General features: G+C 44.0%; 2 protein-coding genes across 7 annotated transcripts in view; one reads left to right on the forward strand and one right to left on the reverse strand.

Annotated features, from left to right (window-relative positions):
- Nucleotides 1-159: 159 nt before the first annotated feature.
- NFE2L2 (nuclear factor, erythroid 2 like 2) overlaps nucleotides 160-22137 on the forward strand; it is a 36089-nt gene continuing 14111 nt past the window's right edge. The window contains exon 1 of one of the 3 annotated variants that reach the window (XM_036318912.1): nucleotides 160-365. In XM_036318912.1, coding sequence (XP_036174805.1) covers nucleotides 321-365 — 45 coding nt within the window. In that variant the 5' untranslated portion in view covers nucleotides 160-320. Of the gene's footprint in view, nucleotides 366-1760; nucleotides 1897-14908; nucleotides 15213-22137 lie in introns of those variants that run through there. The other 2 variants (XM_036318914.1, XM_036318913.1) reach the window with 2 other exon arrangements.
- Nucleotides 8613-22137, reverse strand: part of HNRNPA3 (heterogeneous nuclear ribonucleoprotein A3) — a 42478-nt gene continuing 28953 nt past the window's right edge. Inside the window, exons 11-12 of one of the 4 annotated variants that reach the window (XR_004969193.1) lie at nucleotides 9991-10093; nucleotides 8613-9056 (exon numbers count right to left, since the gene is read on the reverse strand). The gene's annotated coding sequence lies outside the window, so the exon portion shown is untranslated. Of the gene's footprint in view, nucleotides 9057-9151; nucleotides 10094-22137 lie in introns of those variants that run through there. The other 3 variants (XR_004969191.1, XR_004969192.1, XM_036318918.1) reach the window with 3 other exon arrangements.

Genomic DNA, 22137 nt, shown 5'->3' on the forward strand with positions numbered 1-22137 from the left:
CGGCCCCGGCCCCTTCCCGCCCCCGGCCCGCGAGCTTCTTGCGTCAGCCGGGGCCGGGGCGGGGGTGGGTGGGGGATTTTCGGAAGCTCTGCCTGTGCGGCCAGTCGGGGAAGGAAAGGCCCGGGCTCTTGCCCCGCCCTCGGGGGCGGGAGGCGTGGCGGGGCTGGAGCCCGGCCGGCGATCAGGGCCGGGCCGCGGAGAAGCGAGTCCCCGGAGCCCGCAGGAGCCGCCGCCGTCAGTGCCGCCTGGTCCGCGCCGCGCCGGGGCAGCCCGCACCGGACCGCCGTCGGGGAGCCTCCGAGCACGGTCCCCAGCTCAGCATGATGGACTTGGAGCTGCCGCCGCCGGGACTGCCGTCCCAGCAGGTGCTGCCCCGCCCGCGGCCCCGCGGTGGCACCAGAATGGGGGCGGGGGCGCGAGGGAGCCGCGGTCCCGAAGGAACGGCAGCCTCCGCCTTCTCTCCCGTCTGTGGCCGGAGGCGGCACTGCCGCGGCCGCCCCTGGAGCCGCTGCCCTAGTGCCGCGGGGGGCGGGGGAGCGGGCACCCGAGGGGGCTGGGGGCGCGCCCGGGTGATCCGCCGGCCAGGTGCACGCCGCCCCAAAGGGCGACTGGGTGAGGGTGGGGGCTGTGGTCGCGTGTGTGGAGCGAGTGGGGTGTCTCTGGCCGCGGAGCCCCAGCTGGACCCCCAAGTTTGAGCGGGCCCACAGGCTGCAGGGCAGGAGGGCGGACGCTGGCGGTCTGAGCCGGCGCGGCCCGGCCCGGCCCGGCACTTCCGGGGCCGTGCGGCTCCCCCGCCTGGGAGCCGGCAAAAATGTGCCTAGTCACGGGGCCGCTCTTGGGGGAGCTGAGGTCCCCTCCGGCCGGCCCGCGCGGCCCCGCGATGGCCCCAGCCGCAGCGGAGTTTCCCCGCCCGCCGGGCCTGTTACAGAGACAGGGTTCGCGCGCCCGAGGTTTCTAAAGGAAGGCCACTGTTCAGTCCAGCCGAGTTTGGAGTGAAGGAGGGTTTATTGCTGGAGAAGGCCTAGCTTGAGCACTGGGCGAACTAATTCTCAGATCCATCCAGGCATCTTTAACTGTCAAGAGGAGGGAGGAGGAGCGAGGCAAAGGGTGGGCGTGGGGTGGGTATACAGGTAGGCACCCAAAGGTGCCCCAGGAGGAGCACCTTTCCAAACCCCTGTGCTCCCGGTGGACCCTGCTAATTAATCCGAGTCTGGTTCTGGAGTTTTTTTTAATGTATTTCCCCACCTCTTCCACTGATAAAGGGGTCCCTCAAGCAGAATCCTCTAGTGAACTGTCAAAACCATGTAGCAGGAGCTATTAGCCTGGAGCCATTAGAGAGAACGGACGCATTTCGCTCATCACCGGCCGCCCGAGAGCTCCTTTGTCCCTCCATGGGGTCGGTCTCCTAGCAGCTTGGCCAGAGCACCCAGCCCCCCGGTGCGGGGCAGGGAGGTCCCCAAGTGCCCAGTGCGCTACTCTGCCCCGACGTGCGGCTGCTGAACCGGCCCTCGCGCCGTGGGGAAGGCTCCACTGGAAGACCCCTGGTCCGGTCCCCACGCGGGAAGAGCGGGAGGGGCAGGGACTCCGCGGTGGGGGTCGGCCGCGCCCCTCGCTTCTCCATCCGCCCACGGTGCCTCCCGGGGGCGCGCCCCGCGTGCGTGGCCTTGGCCTCCGTGACGGCGGCCGGTTGGCTGTCAGGGCGGCCCTCGGTTGGCCCTTTCCTGCTCCATAGCGTGCAAACCTTGCCTCGCCGGAGCCAAGGGACAAGTTGGAGCTGTTGATCTGTTGCGCAATTGTTATTTTTTTCCCCAGGGCGGCTTTGTCTTTGGATTGAGCGTTTCGGAATTGCAATTCCAAAATGTGTAAGGCAGGATACTCTGTTTTGTGCTGTCAAGGGTAAGAGTTGCGAGTGTAGATTAGAATTTCTGTTGCTTTTAAGCTTTCGTGTCTTATTTCTCCCTTGGGTGCTTTCTTTGGTTTTCCTTTTCTGTTTGGGAATTTGCCTCAATTTCTGAGCATGCCGCTGCTGTTATCAGAACCGAGGATGGGACACCTGTGTTTCATAATGCTTTGCTATGAAGTTCTGTAAATTGTTAAAAACGTGGAAATAAGTTTCTGTTCATACTTTGTAGGGACTTTTAAAGGAGTAGATGATTATATTTCCTTTTCTTTCTTTTGTAATTGGTGTGTTGTTTTGTTTTTGTGATTTGGTTCAAGGAAATGTGTAACTTAGTAAGTACAGTAAATACCTAATGTGACTGATCTGAAGAACCAAAGTGAGGTTTTAGCTTGACAATGTATTGTGCTTTTTTTTCTTTCTTTAAAACTGTCTTGAACTTTCCCCCAGTAATGATTGGGAAAATCATTGGTCTGAAGAAGTATGCTTTCAGATTTACCTCCTATTCAGGAGTAATCTGTATGGCCATGTATACAGTAATCTACAAGACAAAAGGATATATGATGCTAATGGACTTTCCTTTTCCTAAATTCAGGAGTTGTGGCCTAGAACTCTCCATTTTTACTTTTTTTCTCTTTTCTGAGTAATTTAACATTCTATATAGTACATAAAGGTTATATACATTCTCATTTAAATGTGAATTTTCTAGTTATGTTTGATAACTCCTTTTCCACCTTTGTAATCAGACATCAATTTGCATATTTGAAGACTATGAAAAAAGATAATGGAGTAAAATTTAGAATGAATTTCATATCTATAACTGATTCATATTAAATCATTGTAGTTGGGAAAGATTTGAACAAAGAGTCTAAATGGATTCTGACCTTTTGTCAAAGAAACTCCAGGTCTGATGTGGTATTAGGGTATGTTTTTCACCCTCTGTGCAGAGGAGGTGTTGAATAAGTCGGTGAGGAGAATCTTAGATTCTTTATCTCCCATATGTGGAAGGAACCATCCCTTACTCTTTTCAAGGGTTTTTTGGAGAGAGAAAATGTGTGAGGGATGAAACTAATCTTGGACTAGCCGGATAAGATTATTTTTAAAAGAAAAATAGGACAGGCCTCTCTTCTCCTGAATGAACGTTAACCAGAGAACAACTTGTCTTTTTCGATGTGAAAAATGTCTTGAGAGACTGTGGAAGCAGCATGTAGGCATGAGTACACAACTCACATCAGTCTTTATGCATGAAGAAAGACTTGGGCCATTTTGGAATCTCTCCTTTTTAACTTGGGTTTTTATAAACAATGTTGGGGAAAACAAAAACCCTATCTGTCTTTAGGATTACTAGGAAGAGTTAGAAGCCAAAAACATTAGTTTTCATAATATTTTTTTTATTCTGTAAGTATTTTAATTATACTTACAGAACTGCATGAGAAAAGGAACCATCTTTAAACTTATAAGAACTACCTTCCCCCCCTACTCCCCCACCCCCCCATTGGGAATTTCTTCTCTCTTGGCTGAATGAATTTATTTAAAGGGTTTTGCATAAATAATATTTCCTTTTTAATTTTTCCTTCATCTGGGGTTAACGGTTCAGTGTCTTAAACTTGGATGCAGGAAGAATTTGGCAGTAAGATGATAATAGATGTGTTATCGGTCACTTGCATGTGAGGGCAGTGCGATAATTGCTTCATATGTGTAATTTCACAATAATCCCATGGGAGATTCTATTACCTCTAGTTCCCAGGTGAGAAAAGAGGCATAGAGAGACCAAGAGTTCTGCTTTAAAGTGACCCAACTATTAAGCAGTACAGGTGGGATTCACATCTAAGTAGTCTGACTCACATAGCATTTAATCGCCACTTCCAAACTGGACCAGGACTAGTTAAGTTTTGAACAGGAGGAAAAGCTCACACTTTAAGAAAAACTGGGGAAAGGAGAGGCAGGAACTACAGAGATTATTAATGTAATATAATAATAGTTTTAAAAATGTCTGGGATTTCATTGGCGTCTTAGATTTTGCCTCATATTTTTCATGGACAGTTTCCTTTTTCTTAATGAAATCTCTTAGCTACTGGAGTCTTTGTTCACCGTTGTTTGCCTTGTTAGTTAGAACATTCTCCTGTTGACTCTTTCTTTTCAAGTAGTGGTCCAAAGTAAGTTTGCTAGTAAGGATACATATTTATGCTAAGCCAGTGTGGCTCAGTTTGTTGGACATTCTCTCATGTACTATAAAGCTGATGGTTTGATTCTGGGTCAGGGCACATACCCAGGTTGCAGGCTCCATCCCATTTTTATAGCACATGTTCTACAATACTCATTTGTCACAAAGCCTCATATATGAAAGTATTTTTGTGTGTAAGTTTATTTAACCCAAACTCTGGTAGTAGCAAAGACAAATCCAGGACATTGGAACAATTTAGAGCACCAAATCTGTCTTTCAGAGGCCCGGTTGATAATTGACTTGAGACTCATTATAATCCATCAATAACCTGTAATCTGAAGGAATATATATATCCCGGCCAGTGTGGCTCAAATGGTGGTTAAGCGTCGACCCATGAACCAGGGGGTCACAGTTCAATTCCCGGTCAGGCCGCATGCCAGGGTTGCAGGATCGGTCCCCATTAGGGGATGTGCAATTATTCTATCTCATCATTGATGTCTCTATCTCTCGTTCCCTCTCCCTTCCTCTCTGAAATCAATGAAAACATATTTTTAAATATATATATATATATATATATATATATATATATATATATATAAATTTTTTTGGCAATTCTAAGTAGTTATTCCTCTCTCACAAGCTTGGAAATAGAGACTTTGGGGTCTGTGGTATCAGGGGCATACTGAGGGAGATCCAAACTCTCTTTTTTTTTTCAAATTAGAGAAGAAAAATACCAGAATATTTTGGCTTTCAAGCCTCCTGAATCTAAGAGTTTTTACTTTCTGCATTAGACAATTCTCTTTAATTGTCTCTAAAAATCTCTCGATGCTTGTCTTATCTGTATCTTTTTTTTCTCTCTACAACTAAATTTTAAGTTCCTTGAGAGCTGAGCATAGAATTTATGTTTCTCACTCCTTTTTAACAGCTTTATGAGATATAATTCAAATGCCATACAGTCCACCTGTTTGTAGTGGACAGTTCAATGATTTAGTATATTCAGAGTTGTACTAGTACAGCCATCACTACACTCAATTTTAGAACATTTTCAACATCAATCCACTGCCTCCTGCACACCCTCTACCAGACCTTGTGGCTCAGTGGTTGACCATGGACCTATGAACCAGGAGGTCACGGTTTGATTCCTGGTCAGGGCATATGCCCGGGTTATGAGCTCAGTCCCCAGTGTTGGGCATGCAGGAGGCGGCTGATCGATGATTCTCTCTCATCATTGATGTTTCTCTTTCTTCCTCTCCCTTTTAAAGAACCTCATATCCACTGCAGTCATTCCACAATTCTAACTTTCTTAGTCCCTTATAAGCACTCATCTATTTTCTGTCTCTATGAAGTTGTCCATTCTGGATATTTCATGTAAATGGAATCATACCATATGTGGTTTTGTATGACTGGCTTCTTCTACTTAACATAATGTGTACAAGGTTTGACCATGTTGTAGCATGTCCAGTCCTTTTCGTTGTTGAATACTATTCCATTGTATCGATACACAAAATTTTATTTATCTTCTCATTAGTTGATATTTGGGAGGTTTTCACTTTATATATTTACTAGAGGTCTGGTGCACAAAAATTTGTGCACCCAGGGGGGCGGTGGGGGAGGGGTCCCTCAGCCGGGCCTGTGCCCTCTCGCAGTCTGGGACCCCTCAGGGGATGACCACCTGCTGGCTTAGGCCCGCTCCCCGGGGGATTGGGCCTAAGATGGCAATCAGACATCCCTCTGGCAGCCCGGCAGCCCTCGGGTGATGTCCACTTGCCAGCGGGGAGCAGGCCCAAACTGCAGTTGGACATCCTTAGCGCTGCTGAGGAGGCAGGAGAGGCTCCCGCCACCACCGCTGTACTGGTAGCCATCAGGCTGGCTTGTGGCTGAACAGAGCTCCTCCCATGTGAGAGCGCCCTGACCACCAGAGGGCAGCTTCTGCGTTGAGTGTCTGCCCCCTGGTGGTCAGTGTGTGTCATAGTGACCAGTCATTCCCAGTCCTTCTGCTGTTAGGGTCAGTTTGCATATTACCCATTTACTATATAGGATACAGGCCTGGTGCATGGGTGGGGGTCAGCTGGCTTGCCCTGAAGGGTGTCCCGGATCAGGGTGGGGGTCCCACTTGGGTGCCTGGCCAGCCTGGATGAGGGGCTGATGGCTATTTGCAGCTGGTCACACCCCCTTCAGGGTGGGGGTCCCCACTGGGGTGCCTGGCCAGCCTGGATGAGGGGATGATGGCTGTTTGCAGCTGGTCATACCCCCTTCAGGGTGGGGGTCCCCACTGGGGTGTCTGGCCAGTCTGGGTGAGGGGCTGAGGGCTGTTTTCAGGCTGGTGGGCGACTGAAGCTCCCAGCCTCTCCCTTTTTCTTTTTTTTTTTTTTTATTCTGGGATTTATTTACCTTCTATAGCTGTCACTGGAGCTGAGAGCTGGCTCCAGCTCTGAGGCCATTGCCGGCTGAAAGCAGGTACCTGGGTTTGTTTAGATTCTATAATTGAAACTCTGTTGCCATCACTGGCCGCTCTAAGCTCTGAGGCCGCGCTGGCTGAAAGCAGGTATCTGGGGTTTGTTTAGGTTCTATAATTGCAATATAGTTGCATCCGGAGCTCAGAGCTGGTTTGCAGCAGGCGGGGAACCTTGGCTTCCTCCATCACTGGAGCAAGCAAGCCTCATGTTCGCTTCAGCTGCCTGGCTGCCGGCCGCTATCTTGGTTGGCAGTTAATTTGCATATCTTGCTGATTAGCCAATGGAAAGGGTAGCGAAGTTATGGTTAATTACCATGTTTCTCTATTATTAGATAGGATAGGAGAGTTTCCTATAGCAATGGTTTGCTGTCTATTAGAATCACCATTAGTATTTTAAAATACTGCTTCTCAGGCCATATCCCTCATTAAATCAAAGTCTCTGGGGATAGGACCCAGACAACAGAAGTTTTTCAAGCTTCTGAAGGGATTTCAATGTGCAGTCAGATTTGAGAACCCTGCACAGCCAATGCTTGGTAGCCACTGATGTTTATATAGTGACTTAGAAAAGCTGGTTAGGATGTCTTACTGAAATCATGAAAGGAAGTGTTTTTTTATTTGTTCACTGATTTTCACAGCCTTAAGAGCAACACCTAAATCTGAGAACTGTGCCTGGTGAATGTTTGAAATTCAGTAAATATAACTTGAGCTCTTTAATCCTTTATGGAGATTTGGATGTAATTTTTTTATTGAAAGGTTTTCCCCAAGTGGGTCAGTAGAAGTTTTTCATGTTTTGTCAGGAATGTGGCCTGTGATAACTTGCAGTCTAGATTATTTGGGAATAGCATAGAAAAGGCAGTGAGGACAGGTGTTTGGGATAGGTGTTGTAGAGCCTAGAGGCCCAGATGAACTTAGCCTTACCTAGGAAGCTCTGTATTTCTTCTAATATTTTTATTGATATTTAGAGAGGAAGAGTGAGGGACACAGAAAGAGAAACATCGATGTGAGAGCACAACATCAATCCACTGCCTCCTGCACACCCCCTACCAGGGAACGAACTTATTACCTGGGCATGTGCCCTGACCGGGAATTGGAACAGTAACCTTTTGGTGCATAGGACAGTGCCCAACCAACTGAGCCACACAGCTGTATTGATGAGCCTTATTATTGTTTCCCAATAAAAAAAATAAAAAACCTTAAATCTACAAAGCATCTTTTAGCAACTCAATTTTTTGATTCTCGGTATCTACTTGGTGAAGTCCACTTTATATTCTGACCACAATGGCTACCATCTGTACTCACCTGAATGGCTTCCTGGTTTACATATTTGGAAACTGGGGCTAACTTCTGAGTTGTTTTTGAGAGAGAAAGAGAGGGAGGGAGTGGGAAGGGGGAGAGAGAGACATGGAGATGTTCAGCACAGCAGTCCCACTTGAGAGACTTGAGGGTGTGGTTCCGGGCTTTTTGAAGCTGGCTTAGCCCCACCTTGCTGACAACATGTGAACACGCCCAGAAGGGAGCTGCACCCTGTGCCAGCCAGCCCGGCCTCTCTCCAGTGTTGCCAAGCAGAGGTTGTGCAGCCCAATTCCAGTCTTGTCCCAACCATCCTCCCATTGGAGGGGCACATTTAATCTCCCCTGGATGGAAAGCTGCCTGCTTTTCTAACTAGTCATGTTAATTCATCCCCTCCTATTGCTTTAATATTTAAAAAAACAGTACTCTATTCCTTCACTTTTTCTTAATGAGTTTTGTGCTGAAGATGTGCATGATAGTTGTTTACCTCAGAACAGAAGAATTTCAGTGTTAACAGGTTCTGTGTGATACATATTTGCATTTCTCTTTTTTAAAGGTTTATTTTATTTATTATTTTATAGAGAGAGGAAGGGAGGGAGAGAAACATCGATAATGAGAGAGAAACATCTTTTGATTGCCTTCTGTATGCGCCCTGACCAGGGGATCAAACCCATAACCTGGGTATGTGCCCTGACCAGGAATCGATCCAGTCACCTTTTGGTGTACAGGAGGACGCTCCAACCAACTGAGCCACACTGATCAGGGCTATACTAGTATTTTAATGAATCATTTTCCCCATTAAATGCTTTTTTTTTTTTTTTTTTTTGCTGGAATGTAGCCGACATTCGGGGTGGGTTAGTACGATTTTGGCCCTCACCCTCCAAAGTCTGTGTGAGAGGCAGTATTGACAGTATTGACTGGGTATGTAGCTGGCCTACTGATAAGTATGGAATTTTGCTTCACTCCAGACTTGACAATCTTTTGTCTGCTCTGCTTCAGCACAAAATTATATCAGACATGGATGCAGAACCCAAGCTATTCCCAGTCTAAGGGAATAGAGTAGAGGGGAACATGATCATCGTGCTTTGTGCCTTCTGTGACCAGAATGGGAGCAGAGGCATGCCATATGGAACTACGCTCCTTCTTCAGGCGCGTGAGGGCTGACCTGCACTTCTTGCTGGTTTGTTTTACAGTCCTGTAGTCTTGCTGTTGTGTGTAAAGCGTGTTGAGGAACCATCAATTTTTTTGACCTAGCAAAAAATAATTTTTTTTAATCATTAAAATTCTGGTAATGAAAACCACCCAAAATTAAAACGATCATTTTTTACTTGTAATAGGAAAATAATACAAGACGTTGTTTTTATTCTTGGCAGTTCTTAGTGAAACATAATTAAAATCAACTCCAAAGGACAGGGCAGCTTTACGTTGTGCTGGTTGGGTCCTCCCCTCACCCCTGACCATGTGCTCCCTTCCACTGGTTCCCAAGCTGAGACCAGGCCAAGAATGAAAACGGTCCTCTGGTTCAGATTCTTTTCTCTCCCCAGAAACAGAGACTCATCCTCTGCTGGAAACTTCTTCACCAGGCTTGTGACTGTGAGGATGGTGACTCCGAAGTGGGAGATTCCAGGTTACATTTCACTTGAAAAAATGGGTTCTGCAATGAAAAGGAGAGGGACTGAGAAGAAAAAGATTAGTTTACAGGATTCCTTTTAATGAACCCAGGAGGAATGCAGCTTTTTTGGATTATTCCTGAATGCTAAAGAATAAGGGACTTCTTTACAAAAATTAACTAAGACACTGTCCCAGCCTCAAGGGGCTCACCCCATGTTTATCAAAGAGGGTGCTGCTGGCACATGGGCTGTATGGATTCTCTCTGGAGTGGAGGACAGTCCCACATTGCAGGACATTTTACGACAACCAGAAAGTGGACCCATACAATTTCAAACATTCCAAAGCGGTGGCAGCAACCCAATGGAATCATTGTGATGCATTCACTTCTAGAATGTAACTGCTTGTTCTCAGGAAATCTTCTTGGATCTTTATAGAGAGGCCCACCATCTCCTCAGATGGCAGCCCACACACACCTTGTATTCTAAACTGAAAGGGGGTAATGAGAGAGAGAGAGAGATCATAGAAACTGATGATGGCCCTGGAAACCAGAGGGACCAGGTACATTTCACTTACTCAGAGTATGTAGTCCAGTTCCCTTAACAGAGAGCAATGTTATTTGATGGTAGTTGTTACCATGATTTACCATTTCTTGGGCCTGTGGCTGGGAAGAATTGGTCTGAGAAAGATAAACAGCATTTTTAATATTCAAGATGAAGTTAAAAATCTCTTTCTGGGTCTTTACTGCCTTTTCTACTAGATGCTTTTTGAAGATGTCAGAGAACTGAGGTAAGAAAGTAAGGAAAGCTGTAGAATAGCTGAAGAGGTTGCAATGTAATAATTTGATGGTTCAGCACAAAAGTCTTGATTATGGGGGCAAAGTGAGATTGTCCATTTCTTGTCTTTTTTCTGAGGGAAATAACTAGTGTTCTCTAATACAATACACTTAATCAACATTTGTATTGATTAATTGTTATATTATCCAAATTACAAAATTCTTTAATGGGTATTTGAAGATACTGTCATGTTCTCTCAAAAAATCAATTTCATTGTTTACTTGGAGTGTGCATTTATAGTTCTTAAGATATAATACTTTGTGTCTAGTAGAGCACCCAAAGAATAATTTGAAGTATCGATACTGTAAATGAAGTTAAATAATTTCCTATGACTAATAGTTGGGTCATAAATTATATTAAACATGATACATTTGTTACTTTGATAATTAGAACTCTTTAATCCCAGATATCTTTAGTATACAATGAAAATACTGAGTTCTCGGTGTAAATGTACACTTACTCATTCCGCAAATATTTATTAGGTATTTACACACCCTGGGGAACTTTCAAGGCATGCGGTTATTTTGCTCTTCCAAGATAATGCAGCAAATATGTTGTCCTCCTTGAAGGACATTTGCTTTTCAAATTGCCCCTCCTCATTAATCAATCCCTTTGCTCTGTTCACACCTGGGTTATAGGGCATGCTTCATATCATCATGACTGTAAATTACTTTACATCTTTAGCCTCCTGCTTAAGGTATGACTTTTTCTAGGATAGGGACTGTCATTTATTCATTTTTGTAACTAATGTCTGGCACTGTGCCTAGTACTTAATTGATAGTAATTGCTCAATAAACATGAGCATGAGTCTGTTACTGCACTCTAGGAACTTTGTGTTCATATAAGCTCCTCTGTGATACATGACAGCTTCATGACTGTACAGAGGAGAGGTAGCATTTTAACTGGACTCTTTTATAAGCCCTGGGTTTCATTTGGCTCAAGCTGCAGGTACCAGCTGGATGGGCTGTGGCTGCATAATCGGTCACTAGGGCTGGAAAGGTTATTTTGGGGTCTGTAGAGGGCCTTCACGTGCCTGTGTATGGCACTGCAAGTATACAAGGCAGCTGGAAATCATGGGAGGTTTTGGAAAGGGCAAGACACATGAAGTGGATGTGGACAAGGAGTTGTGAATTGAGGTTGAAGGCAGAGAGATGGTGAGGGGGCTCTTCTGTGTGTGAGTGCAGTTGAGCAGGCTTGGCATCAGCACACGTATTGGGATCTCTAATTCCAACTCTAAACTGTACCTTTGTTAACTGTTTAAAACCAATTTTTTTAAAGTTTGTAGGGGAGTCAATGCTCCTACTTTTGGCCCCAGGACACAACCATTTGTGCTTAAATTTGCATGCCCTGTTAGTGCGGTGTTTTAACAGAACCCCACCCGCCAGTGTACTAATTCCACTGATGTCAGGAGAGGACGACAAGCCAGAAGATGCCATTTTGCTGTGAGGATGGATTTTTTCTTCAGGGAGGCACAGGGGGAGTTTCTCTGTTTCTGTCCTTTTCTAAGATTGATTTACTGTCTTCTGTCACCTCTGACAGTCTCATCCATGGCTGCCAGTCCCAACGATTGCAGTATTCCTCCAAGGAAAAGAAAACAACAGTATCCTCGCTTTTCCCTCCCACGGGCTTTGCTTGTGAGTCCCGAGCTAGCAGAGCTGGGCATCTGATAGTGTTGGTGATGGCAGCTGCCGCCTCTCAGGCCCTGCCCTAGGCGGGGCAAGGTGCTGAATGCTTGAACAAGCTGGTTTTGTCATATGCACTCCTTGTTCTGCCCCGTGAGGTAAGGAGCATTGTCCCTGTCTTATAGGCAAAGAACTCAGGCCGTGAGAGGTTAAGCTGCTAGACTTTACAGTGGGATGAGCCTTTTTTATCTTCTTTAAGATGCAGCTGATGTCTGCATCACAGCATTCCTAAATGAAGAAAAGAACTGAGCACAAGATGGAGCACACGGTACACATTCAGCAAGCGGTGGTTGTGATTATTGTCCCATTTCCTTTTTGTCAGGGATATTTGAATGTGTGGAGGTCATCTTAGATTACCTCCTTGAATTCTAGCCATGTAACAGCATAAACTTCCATGCCGCTTCTTGCTCCTTGCTATAAACTTCTCACTCTCCTGTGGTCTTCCATATACATGTCCCTGGTCACGTGTGAGGGGCTGATTGTTGTGGCAACTGAAAGGTCTTCAAACAGAAAACCGATCCTTAGCGAGGCCTTAATGTGTGCCCTAGGACAGCAGAGGGCCACACATTGGCCAGCTTCCCCGTGGGACCCTCGGCTTGTCTGCTGGGTCCCCTGTACTTATGGGGAGCTCAGCCACCTCACTGAACTCCTTCCCAGATACACTCCTTCACATGTGGCAGATTTCTTATCCTGGGGCTCTGGGCCTAGGAACGGAATAGTGTCCACAAGCAAGCTGTACGAACAGAGTGAGTTTGGAGAGTAGAAGTACGTTAGTGGAAAGCTAAATCCCAACATGGACTGAGCTGACCCTTGTGGCCTTGCCTTCTTCCAAAGCCCACGCCCTCTTTTAGTCTTTAAAGACTGAAGTATTTCTTTAGTAATAACTACCTAAATAACTGACCTTAAAAAAAAGAAAGAAAAAAAAAAAGGAAAAGAACCCTCTAAGACCCTCGGGGAGATGACATGCTGAAAACTTTTTACACTCACCACCCTCTGTTGTTGCCATGCAGATGTCTGATAGATACATAAGCAAGTTAGGACCTCACTGTCTATTTTTTGTATGTGGTCAGACACAGAAGCCTGAAAATTAGATGCTTCTCATGTTCATTTGACATCTGCAATAGGAGTTGAATTTATTAATAGTATTAATACTTCACCCCTGAGTTGTCCTGTACTTCTATGGAGTATCTGCATACTGTTTTTTCATATGAAAAAGAATTCTGTGAAGGATGTGTATTCTGTCTGCGTTTTCCCTTATAGGAACAGCACAGTGAGGTTAGGTGGCTAGGCCAAATCCAGCCCCAACTGGCACCCCGCAGGTCTTCCTAAGCTAGTATTCTTTACTCCCTTAAAGAGGCCGAGGTCATTCTGAAGCAAGAGCCTGTGCTAGTTGAAGTGCTTCTGTAATATAAACCTGGATTGGATCTCATTGTCACCATTTATTAGATGGGGGTCTTCACACAAAATTACTTCACCTCTCCATGCTCCGGTTCCCTTACTCCAAAAGGGTGATGATAATACTACCCACTTCACAGATTGTTATGAGCAAAACAGATAATGAATAAAAGTGCCCGGAATAGTGTTGAGCACATAGAAAGTGCACAATAAGTGGTAGCCATTATTATTACTTAGATTGTGCCATATCTGTCTTTAGTCTGGACTTAAAATATTGGCACTGCAATCTTTCATTCACAAATTTTAATGTGAAGGCTCTCTAAGTAACCACTGTTCTTACATATTTATTTATTGAATTAATTGAAAAGATTTACATTAAGGGAAAAATAAGATTCCTGTACTTATTTGAAGTGAATGTAATATGATACATACATTAATTATAATTTCCTTTTTAAGAGCTCCAAATAGATGCCAGGAAATTGGCAACAAGTGGGTACTGTGCATTTTCAAATGCAAACATCTGAAAGCAGTTGAAATATCATTTCCAGACTCAGGATTATTCATATCTTAGTTGGGACAGATAACATTTCCCATCACCCAATGCCCCTTAATTTCTACTCAGTCATTAGATAACCTTGGCTATAAAGAATCATGGTGATTGTGTGGCACCTGGACCATAACTTTGCTGAAGAATGTTAAGATGACTCATTTAGTCATTTGGAGCCCTCTTAGTAATTTTGGTTAACATGAGTACTTTCAGGTCATTGAGGTAGCTTTTTACAAATAATTGCTAAAATAGTATAAATACTACCTAGTGTAGTTTGGAAGGGTTAATGTTCCCACTGTATTCTCAGGAAGTAGATTATAAAACAGAAGAGTTGGGTTCAGCAGAATTCCCCCCAAAGACATTGTTACTAGCAACCTTTTTTTTTAAAATCCTCACCCAAGGATATGTTTATTGACTTTAATTTTTTAAATATATACTTTATTGATTTTTTACAGAGAGGAAGGGAGAGGGATAGAGAGTTAGAAACATCGATGAGAGAGATACATTGATCAGCTGCCTCCTGCACACTCCCTACTGGGTATGTGCCCGCAACCAAGGTACATGCCCTTGACCGGAATTGAACCTGGGACCCTTGAGTCCGTAGGCCGACACTCTATCCACTGAGCCAAACCGGTCAGGTCTGTTTATTGACTTTAGAGCAGCTGTTCTCAACCTGTGGGTCGCGACCCCTTTGGCTGTCGAACGACCCTTTCACAGGGGTCGCCTAAGACCATCCTGCATATCAGATATTTACATTACGATTCATAACAGTAGCAACATTATAGGTATGAAGTAGCAAACGAAAATAATTTTATGGTTGGGTCACAACATGAGGAACTGTATTTAAAGGGCCAGAAGGTTGAGAACCACTGCTTTAGAGAGAAAGGAAGAGGAGGAGAGGGGGAGGGAGGGAAGAAGGGAGGGAGGGAGAGAGAGAGAGAGAGAGAGAGAGAGAGAGAGAGAGAGAGAGAGAGAGAGAGAGAGAAACATCATTGTGAGAGAGATTAATGTGAAGGCTTCAACTGAGGATCCAGCCTGCAACCTAGGTTTATGCCCTGACTGGGAATCGAACCTGCAACCTTTTGGTGCCCGGGAGGATGCTCCCTCACACTCCCTCTCCATTCCTCTCTCTCTAAAAATCAATTTTAAAAACATTAAAAAAAATAATAATAAAATGGCATGACCTAATCTCAGACAGGACTGGGACCTGATGTTCTCTGTACCCTATTGCTTTGTGTCCTGGGTTTACTTGGCATTGGAAACCTGGTGGGCATCAGGGCTGCAAAGGACTTAAGTTTCCACATAATCCAGACTAAAGAAAAGAAGTTATCATAGTTGGTAAGTAAAAAGAACTTTTTGTGCTGTGCCTACCAGTGAACAGTGAACATGTGTTTGACGTGTATTTTTGTTGGGCAGAATAATGATACTTTCATGGGGAATATTGATAAGGCAAAAATAATTCCCACACTTTGTGTGAGCATTTACTTTAGAACACTCCATACAACTGTCTTGCAGATTTTTTAAAAAAATATATTTCATTGATTTTTTATAGAGAGGAAGGGAGAGGGATAGAGTGTTAGAAACATCGATGAGAGAGAAACATCGATCAGCTGCCTCCTGCACACCCCCTACTGGGGATGTGCCCGCAACGAAGGTTGTGCCCTTGACCGGAATCGAACCCGGGACCCTTCAGTCCTCAGGCCGACGCCCTATCCACTGAGCCAAACCAGTCAGGGCTGTCTTTTAGATTTTAACCTAAGTCCTTTTAAGCCACAGATTTCAAAGCAGATAAACCCACAGCTTTTGTCCTTGAGAAGACTAAGGGCTTGACTTCATGTGTTTACTATTCAGTTAGATTGAGAACATTTGGTAAAAGTGTTAAGCCTGTTTTATGCTATTGTTTTCCTAGGCATGTAGCAAAACTGATTTTAAAGGAAACCCAACAACTACAGTGAACACTCTTAGAGCAAACCAGAATCTGACTTATATTTTGAGGAGTAGAGAAGCAGAGGCAGGCATTATGACATACTAAGTGGTGATTTGATTTATGGGTTTGTCCATCAGATTTAGAGGGCTGCTTCTGCTACAAATGCCACATCATCATACAAGTGCTTTGTGCTCTTAAAGCACTACGGATGTAAGGGCTGATGTCTCCAAGGGCTTTCATTCTCTAGGGAGACATAGAACTGTTCCCGGGTCTTAGTGAGCCTTTGGATGAGTCCATTTGGAATGTGCATTTAGTGGGTACATGGCCTTGACCTCATGATTTGGGAGTTCTTAGGGCTCCACATTAATTTTGAACCATTTTTGCTCTTGGTACCAGAGAGACCTGTCTGAAGGGGCTTAGAGCTGCGAGGCTCTTCGCCAGATTGTATTGAGCTTGGGGGTGTGGGAAGGAAAGTTTTCTACAGAAAAGTGAGGGTCAAACATTGGTCGGTTTCTCCTAATAGCAGAGTTTTATAGGCCAGTAATTTGGCTGCAGGATCAAATCCTATATAACAGTTTGTAAAGGTCTGTTTTCAGAGTAATTCCTAATAGTTCATGAATCTTTAATTAATAGAAATTGTAATAGGAAAGTCTAGTTTAAAATCTAATTTGGGAAGAAGTATCGAGGAGAGAACCAAGATGGCGGCATAGGTTAACGCCGGAGTTTGCTGCTTTGAACAACTACTTCAAAAGTGAAACCAAAAAACGGAAGGGACATCACCCAGAACCACAGGAACGCTGCCTGAGTGGAAGTCCTACAACTAGGAGGAAAGAGAAACGCATGCGGACACTCAGAGGAGGCGCAGTGCTGAAGTCAAATTCTGAGGTGCGGAGTGCGCGGAGCGGGCTGGCGGCGGAGGGCGCGGTTGGCGTTTTCAATCGGGAGGGAGTCGCAGACTCTGAGCTCCAGATACAGGCGAGTCTTTAGGGACCCTGACTCAAACGGGAGAAGCGGGACTGTCTGGCTTCGGTCAGAGCGAGTGCAGCTTTCTCTCCGAGCTTTGCAGCGGGTGCTGGGACTCAGAGAGGCAGAGCCCCTGGGGACAGGACTGAGAGCCGCCATAACTGCTCTCTCCGGCCCACCCTGTTGATCCTGTGCGACCCGCCCCGCCCAAGCCCTGCACACAGGCATTTGCCGGATAGCCTCAGGCAAACGCCAGATTAGCACCTCCCTAGAGGACAGAAGTTCTCTCACTGCTGACACAGCTGATTCTCATAGCCACTTGGCCTGGAGGTCAAACCCTCCCTGGAATTAGCTACAACAATCAAGATTTAACTATAAGACTGTGAACAAAGACCACTAGGGGGTGCACCAAGGAAGCATAACAAAATGCGGAGACAAAGAAACAGGACAAAATTGTCAATGGAAGATATAGAGTTCAGAACCACACTTTTAAGGTCTCTAAAGAACTGTTTAGAAGCCGTCGATAAACTTAATGAGATCTACAAGAAAACTAATAAGACCCTCGATCTTATATTGGGGAACCAACTAGAAATTAAGCATACACGGACTGAAATAACGAATATTATACAGACTCCCGACAGCAGACCAGAGGAGCGCAAGAAACAAGTCAATGATTTGAAATGCGAGGAAGCAAAAAACACCCAACCGGAAAAGCAAAATGAAAAAAGAATCCAAAAATGCGAGGATAGTGTAAGGAGCCTCTGGGACAGCTTCAAGCGTACCAACATCAGAATTATAGGGGTGCCAGAAGATGAGAGAGAGCAAGATATTGAAAACCTATTTGAAGAAATAATGACAGAAAACTTCCCCCACCTGGTGAAAGAAATGGACTTACAGGTCCAAGAAGCGCGGAGAACCCCAAACAAAAGGAATCCAAAGAGGACCACACCAAGACACATCATAATTAAAATGCCAAGAGCAAAAGATAAAGAGAGAATCTTAAAAACAGCAAGAGAAAGAAACTCAGTTACCTACAAGGGAATACCCATACGACTGTCAGCTGATTTCTCAACAGAAACTTTGCAGGCCAGAAGGGAGTGGCAAGAAATATTCAAAGTGATGAATACCAAGAACCTACAACCAAGATTACTTTATCCAGCAAAGCTATCATTCAGAATTGAAGGTCAGATAAAGAGCTTCACAGATAAGGAAAAGCTAAAGGAGTTCATCACCACCAAACCAGGATTATATGAAATGCTGAAAGGTATCCTTTAAGAAGGGGAAGAGGAAGAAAAAGGTAAAGATACAAATTATGAACAACAAATATGCATCTATCAACAAGTGAATCTAAGAATCAAGTGAATAAATAATCTGATGAACAGAATGAACTGTTGATTATAATAGAATCAGGGACATAGAAAGGGAATGGACTGACTATTCCTGGGGGGGAAAAGGGGTGTGGGAGATGCGGGAAGAGACTGGACAAAAATCGTGCACCTATGGATGAGGACAGTGGGTGGGGAGTGAGGGCGGAGGGTGGGGCGGGAACTGGGAGGAGGGGAGTTATGGGGGGAAAAAAAAGAGGAACAAATGTAATAATCTGAACAATAAAGATTTAATTAAAATAAAAAAAAATAAAAAAAAGGGCCAAAAAAAAAAAAAAAAAAAAAGAAGTATCCATGTTTCTGCAGATTTGATAGGTCATTCTTTTTTATTGCTGGATATTACTCCATTACATGAATGTACCGCTTGTTGAGACATTTGTTTATTGAAGAAGATCTTGGTTTCTTACAGTTTTGATGATTATAAATAAAACTGATATAAACATTCAAAAAAAAAAAAAAAAAAAAAAAAAAAAAAAAATAAAATAAAATCTAATTTGTATTGGGTTGACCAGATGACCCTTCCTGGGTTCTGCTCAGTCAGATGAGGCCCAGGGCTGGTTACCCATTTAGCATCTTTGGGCCTCAGGATCTTCATTCATAAACCTGGGCTTTGGACTATGATCTCCAAGATCACTGTCAGCTCTCCTTAGTCAGTTATGCATTCTAAATGTAATTTAATGGCCAACAAACATCTGTTCCTGAGAAACACTTCCCTAGAAAGAATGGCTCTTTAATGAGTTGGTAAATGGGTCATCCTGGCTGGACTTGCTTTTTCTTTGAAGTTTACCTTATCTGTTAGAAGGGCTGAAGTTGCTGATTTTGCCTGTTATGATTGAGTGTTTCACCTATTGAGACTTTGTCCATCTTCTCTCTTATCTGTGTGCACCATGGCCTCTACGCTTCTTGTCCTTGCCACTGTTCTACCAGCTCCAAAGTCACCAACCAAACTTAGCTTGGCTAGAGCGAGGCTGGGCGTGGACTGGTGGTTAAAGAATGCTGTCCTCTGGCCAATTGACATTTCTGTATGTGAGGTTTATTCTCTTCTTTAGCCTTAATTTTATTGTTAAAAGATAGTGGGAAGGGCTAATTTTGAAATGATTCTGGAATTAACATAGGAGATCTTTACAAACAGTTAATATGTATTTATTGAGTGGGTACCATGTGCCAATATGATGTAAGGTGTAAAGGACACATAAGTTGGGGAATGGGCACTTTCACACATGGCTGGTGAGAGTGTAAAAGGTACAACCTCTGTGTAGAGGTATTTGGCAGTATCCATCATAGTTTAAAATGCATATACTCTTTGACATAATGATTCTATTTCTACATATTTATCATACAGGTATCCTCACACATTATTAAATGATTTATGTATAGGATACTCATTATAGTATTATTTGTAATAGCAAAAGATTAGGAATAACTTAAAAACCCAACAAGGGGCTATTACATAATTATGTTAAATAATATTATTATAGTACATATGAATAATAAATATCATTTTACAGACGACAAAGCCAGGAGTTTACAGCTTAGTAAGACCATTGTAAGAAAGCCCAGATAAGACATGTAAAGTATAAAATACTGGCTTTGTGGAAGGATTAATATATGCTAAGCTCTCCTTATTCAGTTACGTTGACCTGATTGACCCATAAGTCTTCAGGGCAGTCAGGTCTGAATGTCAAGAGGGCTGCCTTCCAAGTCTTAGTGTCGTGCTTTGGAGAGAGGGTACTGGAGCTAAACCAGTTTTCAGCCCTTGTCCTGTTGTGTGAATACCGAGATCAGCACCAAAGCACGAGAAGAACCTGCCAGGCTCAGAAACAGTTCTGGATTAAATCCTGGCTCTGCTAGTTGCTGGACATGTGATTCCAGGCAAGGTTGCTCAATGCCCAAAGCCTAAATGTGCTCATCCATAAATAAAAATAAAGCACCTTCCCTCATGCTACTTCAGTGAGGCTCAAATGAGATAGGGACGGCCCAAGAACATGCCTGTAAGCCATGCAACACCAGCTGTAATAGAGGCTGTTAGGTACCCAGAGGCTGGCAAGCTGGACCAAGAGATGCTAATTCAAAAACATATCTTTTTCCCTCTGCCAAATAACTTGGCATGAGTTGTAAAAGCAGGAAAGTAGACCAAAGGTAATTTTGAAATCCTTGATCTCAGACCTCTTGGCACAAGTAATTGCACCCTCTAGACCTGTTTCCCTATTTGAAAAATGAAAGGGCTGCCTGTGTGGGTCCGCTGGTCCCTTCTACTTGTAGCATTCGGTGACAGTGTGGCATTAGCAGTAATTCCCATCTTGGCTGAGATGATTCATACTGACTGAAAATTCCAAATACCTGGAGGAAGTGTCTTTGCATATGAGAATTTTCCTTGCACTGGAAATCAGGCCTCTGTGAGGAAAATACTGCCTCCAAGAATGCATACAGTGGGGACGTATTCATTGTTTTGTGTTCTCTCAACCTCTGTAACCTCCTTTGCTATTAGATGTTGGCTTGCACTAGACCTTTGGAAAACCAGGCTTAACCCTTGGTTTACTGGGTAGGATGCTCATACGGTTGTGACTGCTGTACTTTGTCAGTTGTCACACCCATGTGCGGTCTTTCTGTGCAGTTTAGTGATGCCTTATCTCTTACAGTTTCTCATCATATCTCAAAACTAAGATCAAAGACCATTTTTCATCTGTGTCCCCGGCACCTTGAACAGTTCCTGGCACCTGAGAGGTGATTTCTACATATGTATTAGATGGGTAGATGGATTAATGATCCATTTATGGTTATATGTATACTAATCTTGTTGATCTTGATCACCACCTTTATTGTAACTACCACCATTCTGGTAAAATGAAATTTTAGCCATTAATAGCTTATTATTTCAAGAAATAATTTATAGTTTTAAAAGTTCACACTAAGAAAATTAAACCCCTTGGAACATATTTTAACAGGACCTGCAGTTTTTTAAAAAAAGGAAGCTAAGTATTTTAAATAGGCTCTCTCTATATTACAATATATAATATACATATTTAAAAATCATCATCGATAGCAGTGTTTAGCACCACCACGGGCACACAAGTCTTTGGCTAACAGCAACAAACTTCATATAGTGCTTACTTGTCCCCTAAGCCTGGATGACTGTCCTATTTCTTTTTTTTTTTTAAGGTAATTGTAGCCCTAGCTAGTTTGGCTCAGTGGATAGAGCGTCAGCCTGCAGACTGAAGGGTCCCTGGTTCAGTTCTGGTCAAGGGAATATGCCCAGGCTGTGGGCTTGATCCCCAGTAGGGGGCATGCAGGAGGCAAACAATCAATGATTCTCTTTCATTATTGATGTTTCTATCTCTCTCTCCTCCCTTCCTCTCTGAAATCAATAACAAATATATCTTGGGGGGAAAAGCTACAATAAAGAATTTAAATTTTTAGAAAAAGAGCTAATTTTAGGCAGTTAAATCTGAAAAAGGAGCTTTCAGATTGAAATAAATAATTGCTTTCTACATATTCATTACCCAAATTAGACAAAGGGTCACTCGGAGTTTAGAAGTGTTTGAGCATGCTGGAGTACTGCCCTCCCTCACGGGGGGCAGGGGGTGCCCTGTAGAGGAGGGCACACAAGGTCGGCCATGTAGGGCTGTTTGGCCCCAAAGTGGATATGTGAGTCACCTCATTAGTCCACACCCACTTAATGTCAGTACATAAGTTAAAGTAGGTTAGGGAGTTAGACCCAATGCTCCTGAAGATTCTGGTGCTAATAATGGTGGGTGCCTGTGCGTGTGTGTTTCCCTGGAGAATCATTCTAAGAGTAATGGGAGACCTACTCTCAAAGGCTCCTAATGTGGAGGACAGCATCCAGAACTGAATACATGTATGGCATATTCAGAAGTGGGGAAGAGATTAGAAAAATTTATCCTAAAATTTGCTTATCAAACCAAGTCATTCTCTTGGCAAAGTACAGTAAAACCTTTTGTGGACTTCAACAGATATGAGACAAAATTTC

The sequence above is a fragment of the Myotis myotis genome, unplaced genomic scaffold (genome assembly GCF_014108235.1).
Source record: "Myotis myotis isolate mMyoMyo1 unplaced genomic scaffold, mMyoMyo1.p scaffold_m19_p_8, whole genome shotgun sequence".
Lineage (NCBI taxonomy): Eukaryota > Metazoa > Chordata > Mammalia > Chiroptera > Vespertilionidae > Myotis > Myotis myotis.